The following is a 9770-nucleotide window of genomic DNA, read 5'->3' as shown; positions in this document are numbered from 1 at the left end:
TTGGTTATGAGTAAAATTCCAACTGTAATTAGCTCTGAAAATGTAAAAAAAATTGAATTTTTTACGTACTTTAGATAACTTTGGGCAACAAAAAGCTAGTTGGGACTAATTTAGAAGTATACCGGTCATTTTCAGGTCATGGTTCTTCATTTTGTTGGTTAATTTCTTCAATTGATTGAGATTGACCTTCTCCTCTAATTTTTTTTAACTCTAAAAATCTGATTTTGATTTTGAGTTAATATAAGTGAAATTAATCATTAACACTAAACTTAATTATCATAACTAAACTAAATTATCAATTATAAGGATTAATTTGTCATTTTAATATTTTTCTGATAAAAGACACCGTGAATGATAGCAGCCAGCAGGTGAAATGATAGTTCACACCACTAACCCGTTACTATTTAGTGGTGTGAACTTCAAATGTCACCCAAAAATAGCAGCCAGCAGGTGAAAAGTGGCACGCATATGCGACTAACCAGCAAAAGTCTTGCTTTTTATCATGCAGCTGTTGCTTTCTGATTGGATACTTGAGAACTAAAAAAACAGAAATATAAGCATTTCATTTTCATTCGTAGAAAAAAGAAAAAAAAGAAAGAAAAGAAAACGAATGGCAGCAGAACAGATAGTGTTGTCATCAACAATGTCTTGCTTAACTACTCCTGCTTCTTCTTCCCCTTCTCGTCTCCCTCCATTTTCTTCATCAACAAAATCCAGAGTTTCTTTACTCTCCACTTCATCTCCTTCTTCTTCTGTTACTTCTCTTAGATCTTCCACTTTTTATTCTTCTCCTCTTCCTTCTCTCTCCATCCATCATCAAAGGAGGTCATCATTGACTCATGTAACCAAGACAGGAGCAGCAGTAGTGAATCCAACATGCTTTGCATCAGATCCCGATCAGTTGAAAAGTGCAAGAGAAGATATCAAACAACTTCTCAAGACTACTTTCTGTCATCCAATCATGGTAAATTTAAGATTCTCTTGTCATTTTAGGGGTTTCATATCATATTGATCTAATTGAATCCCATCTCAGAGGGATATGATGATGATTCTTATGATTTTGTGCAGATTCGTTTGGGATGGCATGATGCTGGTACTTATAACAAGGATGTTCAAGAGTTTCCACAAAGAGGTGGAGCTAATGGAAGTTTGCGTTTCGATGTAGAACTGAAACATGGAGCTAATGCTGGTAAAGATTGCAAAGACTTACTTGGTTTAACCTTCTTTTTGTCGTGAGTTCGGTGTTATATGTATTTTGCTTACTGATTTTGTTGTAGGTCTTGTTAATGCATTGAAGCTACTTCAGCCTATTAAAGAAAAGTATCCAGGCGTTACATATGCGGATTTGTTCCAATTGGCCAGTGCTACTGCTATTGAGGTCTTTCTTTTGTCTCATCTTGCAATTACTAAGAATACTGGTTATTGAAAAAAGAAAGAAATGTATCAGCTTAATTCATGACAATTTTCAGGACGCTGGAGGGCCTAAGATTCCCATGAAGTATGGACGAGTGGATGTCTCAGTACCGGACGAATGTCCAGAAGAAGGAAGGCTTCCAGGTGAGCTGAAATATGTCTAAACTGACACAGGGTTATTACAGTTTTGAGGATGTGGAAAATTTTGATAATGTGGTGTGTTGAGTAGATAGTCGCGGGGAGTATAGAAACTTAAGTGTGTTACTGGATCACCTACTTTAGATGCTTTATAAACAGACTCATGCTCTGGTATTACAATCATATGCAAAGGTATCATATAGCTCCTTGAATTGGAGAAACTTGCCACTACTGTGAAAGCATTAAAGTTTTGCAATATGATGCGAGCCTTAAGAGCTCCACTCATCTTTGTTCCCTATTGCTGCCACTTCTTATCTTTCTGTGCAAAATGATTAGTGATCAGTAGAAGAAGTAGCATTTTCACTTTGACACTGAATTTCCTTTACCTTGGGGATTGACACTAGCCTGCCAACAACCGTCAAAAGTTACATATTTAAGAATTATTGTCTAAGGATCTTGACACATGGATTTCTACCTTTTGGACTTTGTTGATTTCTGATTTCTGTCTCTCAGTCCTTATATTTTAGTCTATACCAGATGTCATGTTCATAGCTTGTTATTATTGTTGTATATGTTTTGCAATTTTGTGCAGTTCATATCTATGCGTTATGAATCATGATTATGAGAACTTGGAATTGTATGGCACCAACATTCATTCATATTAATTGTATTGACCTTGTTGAGTATAACAACTACGATAGTTGTTATGCCATTGATGTCTGCATAGTCGAATAAATTTTATCAATGATGTGTGTTGCCTTGGCTTCTTTTGTTTATCTCCCATGGTCTAGAGACAGAGAAAGCCGGTTAAATTCTTTGACCTAAAATGATCCCTCTAATAGTCTTCTTATCTTCGAACGTGGAGACTGTTAGCTATGGTTATCGGAAATCTTTGAGGGCAGAAGTCTTTGGCCTACAGAGATAGAGTTGCTTCTGACTTCTGATGCTGATTAGCAGGTGGTTACTTGTTCAGTTTTGCATGTGTTTTAAGTACTTATGTAGTACTTCCCATCCATGCGATTGGTATCTCGTTATTGCTTACTAGGATGATTTTCTTATAGAAAATATATTAGATATCTGTAGTTGGTTGATCTAAACATTAGGGTTGGATGCATATTTGGTAGGTGTCATCATCTTGAATTGAGCTTCTCAAGGAGGTTATAGAGTGCACACGCGTTAGCAATGAGATTAAGTGGATGTGAGATTCGCACTTATTTTTTTGTTTTGTTCTTCATCATAAACTTCTCTTAAAGCTGTCAGGGAACCTGAGCTTGGAGTTCGTTATGGTCGGTTGAGCTATCAACATCTTGTCATCGAAACTGTGTGCTACATCTAAAATGCTGTCCGTAAGTCCTCCACATGGCTTTAGCTAGTTACATCTCATGATGTTGTCTTTAAAGAAGTATAAAAGCAACTGAATATGGTCTAGGTATCTGATCTTTTCCTAAAGGAGAGAGTCTTAGAAATCGAGTACCTAGTCAGGAAGAACAAAAGGTCCCGTACTCTCATAGAAGAGGATGCAATTAACAGATCGATGGCACAAATGTTTAAAGGTAAAAGTTCTTTCCCATGGCAATGTTGGTCTAGAAAGTGTGTATAGTCCAGAAGAATCTAGATTATTTTGAGCATTTATTTTTGCGGCATAAATGTCAATATGGCACTACAGTGGAGCTTCCTAAATTTTTATGAGAATTCTGGTATATTATTTATGAGCTATTGCAATTAGCATTTGTTAGTGTGGTCGGAATCGCATGCTTAACTATGGTCGGCAATATTAAGATGGTGTTGATTCTGGAGTCATGTTTTATCACTTAAGAAACCCGTAAGTACGAATTCTGAATGAAAACAATATTAAGTCATTAACATCACAACCGATACGGAGTAACAGGTCAAGGTTCGTTTGTACTTGATGCTTCTTCACTATATAAAATGCTTCAAGTTAGTGGATCACATATTCATGTATCTGTACAAACTGATACCTCTGTGCGTTCAATTCTTTGTGTTCTAGATTGTTTTTACACGAAGCTTATTCTCCTCTATTCCTGCTTGTGGAGTTTCACACCCATACTAACTTGCTACTTCTCTGGGAACTAATGGTTGGCTTTGGACTTAGATGCTGGTCCTCCTTCACCTGCTGATCATCTTCGTAAAGTCTTCTATAGAATGGGACTAAATGACAAGGTTATACACATTAACATGTAATTGATTGATTCCTTGATTGCTCAATGGATACAGTTGCTTAAATTTTCCATGCACCTGCTGATTTGCAGGAGATTGTCGCATTGTCTGGCGCACACACTCTGGGGAGGTCTAGACCAGAACGAAGTGGTTGGGGAAAGCCAGAAACAAAATATACGGTACGTTAAACAAAATCTTACTTTGCAATAGCTGTAATTATGTAACTAAAGAATAAGATTTTTTCTGGAGGATCTGCTTTATTTCCTTTCTAGTATTACTTTCAGTAATTATTTATTACTCGCATCAAGTCAAATAATTCGCTGGCTGGGGACATAGTTGGATATTTATTACAAGCCGAAACATGTCTCAAACACTTACTGTTTAGCACATGCAATTCAAAAAGTTATCTTTCATGCTTTCTCCCTATTCTGTCCTTTCTTTGTTCGTCTAATATAAGATTGATTTTACATACCATGTGGGGTAATTAATTAGGCAGTATGTATACACAGAATACTTTGCACTAACTTTCTATTTATCCTCTAAATACTCTGAGCTATTTGGGGATGATAGTGATCAAAATTGTTTAGATGATCAGACTTTAGAGTGGTTTCAGAGTCAATAGTGCCTGATCCAAGTTTACTTGTAGAGGGGAAATTTTCCTTGCATTTTGATGAAAGACTTGTTCAGCGTTCAGCTTATTTAAACATTTGATCTCGCAGTCAAGCACCACAGCTTAAATTTCAGTACCATTCTACACTGCAGTTATTTTTGTAAATAACCACCTTCATGCCACAATCTATTAAAAGTTGGACATTTTTACCAGCTGTGGGTCATCAGGTAGATGTATCCGAGGTGATAAAAGTAGTTTCTGGAAGTACTTTGTTATTGTGAGTAATCTCATGTCTAGCATATATTGCTGACCGCAACTTTGAAAATTTCCGGCCTTTTATAGTTAGCTCACTATCTTCTTATGTTATTGGTTATCTACCAACAGAAAGATGGACCAGGGGCACCAGGAGGTCAATCATGGACTGCTGAGTGGTTGAAGTTTGATAATTCTTATTTTAAGGTATAAATTTGTAACACTTATCTCGCAAGTAGTATGCCTAATTCATGCTTCTGATTGCATGATAATTGATTCAGGATATCAAAGAGAAAAGGGACGAGGATTTGCTGGTTTTGCCCACTGATGCTGCTCTATTTGATGATCCATCATTCAAGGTAATGGGATGAGTGACACATTTATTTGGATGAACAGAAAGATTTGAGGTCAGCTATAGTATCTTTATGTGTATGAATCTTGATGGTTTTGCAGGTATATGCTGAGAAATATGCAACAAATCAGGAGGAGTTTTTCAAGGACTACGCTGAAGCCCATGCAAAGCTCAGCAATCAGGGTGCACAATTCAACCCTCCCGAGGTTTGTTAGCCTTGTCCACTTTCAGTAACTATTTCTGTTAAAGATGCAAATGAGGTGTACATGTTTCGGCTCAAGGACCATGTAGGAAAGTCTAGGGTGGTAACTCATTAGTTGCTTAGGTTTATTTATGTTTTTACCCGTGGACTGTAAACAACTTTCGATGGATATCTACGTTGCTGGAAACGTACAGCTAGGTAATTGCCTTGTTTTCTTTCCTGCAAAAATTGCTGTTCACTACGCCATTATATTGATCATCCGGTCTGGTTGTGATAATAAACCAACTGGCTAAGCTTGTAGTTCCTCTACGCTTGAGCTTTTGATTGGTGAAGTATATTAAATCAAACTTACAGTTTTCTCCCAATCATAAGATCTTAACAAAATATTTGCACAACACTCTTCTTTCTATAGTAAAGTTTTAGAGTATATATGTTGGATTTGATTGAAAGCCACTGCCAGAAAACATCCCTTTATCAAATATTAAAGTTAACCATTTCACTAGAGTTAGATGTATGATATATCCCCGTGTTCAACATAAGAGCAAGTTGATGGAACTACTACAGGGTACCTTTCATAACCATTTTATATACACTCCGACTGCAAATCTTTGTTTTCTGGTGACGAAGATAGGATGATAATCAAAACCTGTTCTGGCATAAAATCCACATCACATTGCGCCCGTGATTCTTCTATTTACTTCAGTGAACACAAATAATGCTGTTGTATGGAACTATTTGACCAGGGTTTCTCAATAGAAGATGGCTCGCCAAATCCTAAAGCAGAGAAATTCGTGGCATCCAAATACTCATCTGGAAAGGTAAATAGCAGGAAAATTCATGTGTTTCCATTGTTTTTGCATAAGATTGTGGAGAATAAGTTGCACTTTCTGTTATGGGAGAATCTTCTGAAGGACATTGAACTTATAATGGATATTTCTCTTTCCGTTTCATCATTTGCTGCAGGGTTAAGAAACAAGAATCATGTTTTAGTTGCCGTTTGTTTTTAATAACACACAGAAGAAGCTATTTCCAAACACACTGAACACACTCTTACACAAAACTTGGAAGTCAAAAACTGGAGAATAAGGAATAAATTTCAATGAAATGTTGCATATTTTTGCAGAGAGAGCTTTCTGACTCAATGAAGCAGAAGATTAGAGCAGAGTATGAAGGGTTTGGTGGCAGCCCAGATAAGCCTCTTAAAACAAACTACTTTTTAAATATTATAATTATCATCTCTGTTTTAGCTATTTTAACATCTCTTCTTGGGAACTAAAGTTTGTTTTCTTAGCTTCTTTATACAAGTCTTGATTTTGACATTGGCTTTTCAATTTTACTGTGCATATTTGTTTGAGGTAATACGCAATGGAAATAGAGATTTGTTTCCATAAGACTTCATACGCAATGGAAATAGAGATTTGTTTCCGTAAGACTTCTCGATTGTTTGGTACCATAAAGACTTGTGCACAAGACTTCTCAATAGTTTCCATAGACTTCTCAGTGTTTTGCCAATGGCACATAGACATGTGCACCAAAAATAATGCAAGCAAAAAAAAAAGCCAATGGCATTGATTGGTGTTTCCTGCACATAGACTTCTCAGTGTTTTGCCAATGGCACATAAAATAATGCAAGCAAAAAAAAAAGGCCAATGCAAGCAAAAAAAAAAAAAAAGAAAAGAAAAAAAAAGCCAATGGCATTGATTGGTGTTTCCTGCACACTGAACATGGACCTTGGCAACTGGATACCTTTTGGGCCCTGGAGGACAAGAATCCACATTAACAACCTACAAGCTTTCCAACCACGCCATTGGCGATTTACATCAAGAAAACCAAAATGCTTATATACATGTTCAACTGATTCAAATTTCCCGATGTGGGATTATCCTTAAACGGCAAACAATCACCTTTCTATTACTGTTATTAATAAAAATGATCCTCCAATTAAAATCTTACTGCTTCCTTCTAGGCAGCTCCATTATTACCAACTCACATAAGATGGAAAATCTATTCATTTTTCATCTCCGGCTATACCACCACTATCAACTCCATCAGCTCGTTGGTGTCTCCGGTTGGCTCATTGGTTGAAACTAACACAGCCCAAATGAACTTATTGTTGAAGTCAATATGACGACTGTTTCTATACTCGTTGATTTTTTTTTCTAATTATTAATATGTTCTTGGACTTGAAGGTGTTGTATTATTTTCATTGCAGGTGGGTATATCAAATCTCAATTTTCATTGCAGGTTTTTGGTTTAGACCCTTAGACGACGATGACAGCCTAGATGGTTAAGTGGAATTTAATGGGGTGAACAAACATTGACTCTAAACTCATTCTACTTTCTCATCAGACACAACTTACTCTACTTGCAATAGTTGTTATTCAGTTTAAGTATATCCTAAACAAGGTTTGCAGTTCTCTACACTTAAGACTAGTAGATAGGTACCTCAAGTGAAGCACTTCGAGGTTCGCTATAATTTTCTTTTAAGAGGGCTTGGCAAGAATGGTGCAGTACAATCCGGTTTTGGATTTGTTTCTAGTATTTTACTTTTTTGTGGCCTTTTTCCCTGCAGGTCCGGATGCCACTATTTTAATTAGCTAAATGGCACTGAAAGCCAGGGAAAGATAGTACTAAATAAAACTAAAATGATTAGGAGAAGCTATTTTGGTAATTCCCAAAGAATTTATAGTTTAGGCAAAATCCGGGAATGGACCTCTTATTTATGCAGTAAAAAGCACAGGGGAGGGGTTTCTCTTAAATCCAGTAACACAGTACGTACAACTATTCACATGAAAAATGGTTGCTTTGGCATTGAGGCAGAACGGAGGAGCTTAATTTTACAATACTGGAGCATAAGAGTCCGTTCTTAGATCACATGTAGCTAAGTAGAGTCCCTAACGCTCTCGGCTCTTCAACTGTTGTACTAGTTAATGGGCTTTATGTTTGCTGAGCAACCTTACTGTGTCTGTGTCCCTCTGCACATAGCCAGTTAGCCACATATGCGGTTGTACCGTTGTAGTCAAGACTAGGTTTCCGGGGTGTATATGCAGCCGATCAAGTGAATGCCAGATAAAAGCCGAGCTCGTTGTATGTTTCACAACCGTTCATAATTCGATGATATCCGTGTGACCGTGTCATCAAACTGGCTTCTAGATGATTTTTTTTTTTTTTGGTACAGAGAAATGAAAAAAGGACTCACAATACCGACACTGGAAACAACATTTCCAGGAATTTGATTTGAAATCCACTTAGATTGGACGTTATTAGATAGGGCATAGGCAGCAAGAGAGTGAGCAGTGTTGTTTGCCCTTTTAGGTACGAAATTGAACTCCACCTTGTTAATTGACCTGCCTCGTGCGCTGATGCTATCAATGAATCTCCAAATTCTCCAGGGGGGAGAGTACATTTTTCCTCGCAAGACTTTCGTCACCACTTGACAGTCCCGTTCTATGATAACATCATCAAATCCAAGCCATATAGCGGGTTCTACGGCGAGTAAAAAACCATCTGCTTCAGCCACCACTGGTTTATCAGATAATCCTAATATTGTGCTAGCTCCACAGCATATCCCCTCATGATTACGCGTAATGGCAGCAGCTGCATAATGACCATCTTTAACAGCCGCATCAACATTTATTTTAATAACGTTCGCCGGTGGAGTCACCCAGTTTGGTGCATGAGTATTAATTTCAACTTGCTGTTGATTGTTAGCTTCCGTTTCGCCATCTTCATTGAATCTGTAATATAGATTAAACCAATATAGTGCAATATTAAGGATGCCCTGTACATTTAACTGCTTCCTTTCAAAAACCATAGAGTTCCTTGCTTTCCATAGTGCCCAGCAAATTGAAGCTCCCAAACCAAATATGTAGCGACTGTCCTGATGATTGAGCCATTGTCCGATCAGCTGATGTAAGGTAAAGTGCTGGTTGTCTTGAAGTCTCAAACCAAAAGGAGACGCAAACCATACTGTTTGCGATATATTACAGTGAATCAAAAGGTGGTCAGTACTTTCCTCATGTGTATTACAGGTTCTGCACACGGTGTCAACTCCTTCCACGAATTTTCCGATTCGCTGTAGAACTCCTAACCCATTGTGTAAAGCTCTCCAGATAAACATCTTGATTTTTGGAGCTATATTTTTTACAGCCCAAAACTTTTTCCAAGGGAATAAGTCTTCGCCAATAGAAGAAGGCTCGCCAGCTAGTTCCATGAGCAGTTTCTGAAATGATTGTGGAGTGAAAATACCATGACTTGTAAGTTTCCAGATGAGCTTGTCGTTTGCTCATTATTGATGTAAATGCCTTTTATCTGCGTTGCAGAGAATTGGTCGAAACAGTTGTCAATGATGTTCATGTCCCAATCCTTGGTCTGTGGAGAGATTAGTTGCTGGACTGTTATGATGCCTTCCGTGTTCACTGTATCGCTTGAAATTTTGTGCTCTGGTAATGTGGGAATCCAAGGATCCTCGTTAATATTTATATCCCTGCCATTGCCTACCAGCCACACATCCCTTCCTTAAATGAGTTCTGCTCCCGAGAATTGCAACCCACGTTGAAGAACACTTCTGTGGTTTTGTAGTGGACCACAAGGATTTATTTCTAATGTATTTGGCTCTTAGAATG

The 9770-nt window shown here is 37.5% G+C and overlaps 2 protein-coding genes across 3 annotated transcripts; one reads left to right on the top strand and one right to left on the bottom strand.

The window, feature by feature from the left end:
- Window positions 1-571: 571 nt before the first annotated feature.
- LOC113346337 (probable L-ascorbate peroxidase 6, chloroplastic/mitochondrial) lies at window positions 572-6575 on the top strand. Of its 2 annotated transcripts, none has more exons than XM_026589881.1 (11): window positions 572-964; window positions 1069-1189; window positions 1278-1378; window positions 1470-1557; window positions 3665-3732; window positions 3822-3908; window positions 4724-4798; window positions 4873-4950; window positions 5045-5149; window positions 5889-5963; window positions 6269-6575. In XM_026589881.1, the coding sequence occupies exons 1-11, from the start codon at window positions 611-613 to the stop codon at window positions 6419-6421; spliced, it is 1305 nt and encodes a 434-aa protein (XP_026445666.1). In that variant the 5' UTR covers window positions 572-610; the 3' UTR covers window positions 6422-6575. The 2 variants fall into 2 exon arrangements, with proteins under 2 accessions (XP_026445666.1, XP_026445667.1); XM_026589882.1 differs by having other exon boundaries at window positions 6109-6575.
- Window positions 6576-8239: 1664 nt separating this feature from the next.
- Window positions 8240-9358, bottom strand: LOC113346221. The gene has a single exon (XM_026589786.1). It carries the CDS (start codon window positions 9356-9358, stop codon window positions 8240-8242), a length of 1119 nt encoding a protein of 372 aa, XP_026445571.1.
- Window positions 9359-9770: the final 412 nt, after the last annotated feature.

The sequence above is a fragment of the Papaver somniferum genome, unplaced genomic scaffold, assembly GCF_003573695.1.
Source record: "Papaver somniferum cultivar HN1 unplaced genomic scaffold, ASM357369v1 unplaced-scaffold_99, whole genome shotgun sequence".
Lineage (NCBI taxonomy): Eukaryota > Viridiplantae > Streptophyta > Magnoliopsida > Ranunculales > Papaveraceae > Papaver > Papaver somniferum.
The sequence above is the reverse complement of the archived record's forward strand: the minus strand, read 5'-3'. Positions and strand labels throughout refer to the sequence as shown.

What these genes read in the sequence shown, in the direction of transcription:
- LOC113346337 (XM_026589881.1), top strand. Translation starts at nt 611, where the DNA reads ATGGCAGCAGAACAGATAGTGTTGTCATCAACAATGTCTTGCTTAACT. An exon ending in GAAACATGGAGCTAATGCTG is followed by an intron (nt 1,190 to 1,277) that starts GTAAAGATTGCA and finishes ATTTTGTTGTAG; the next exon opens with GTCTTGTTAATGCATTGAAG. An exon ending in AGCCAGAAACAAAATATACG is followed by an intron (nt 3,909 to 4,723) that starts GTACGTTAAACA and finishes ATCTACCAACAG; the next exon opens with AAAGATGGACCAGGGGCACC.
- LOC113346221 (XM_026589786.1), bottom strand. Translation starts at nt 9,358, where the DNA reads ATGGAACTAGCTGGCGAGCCTTCTTCTATTGGCGAAGACTTATTCCCT.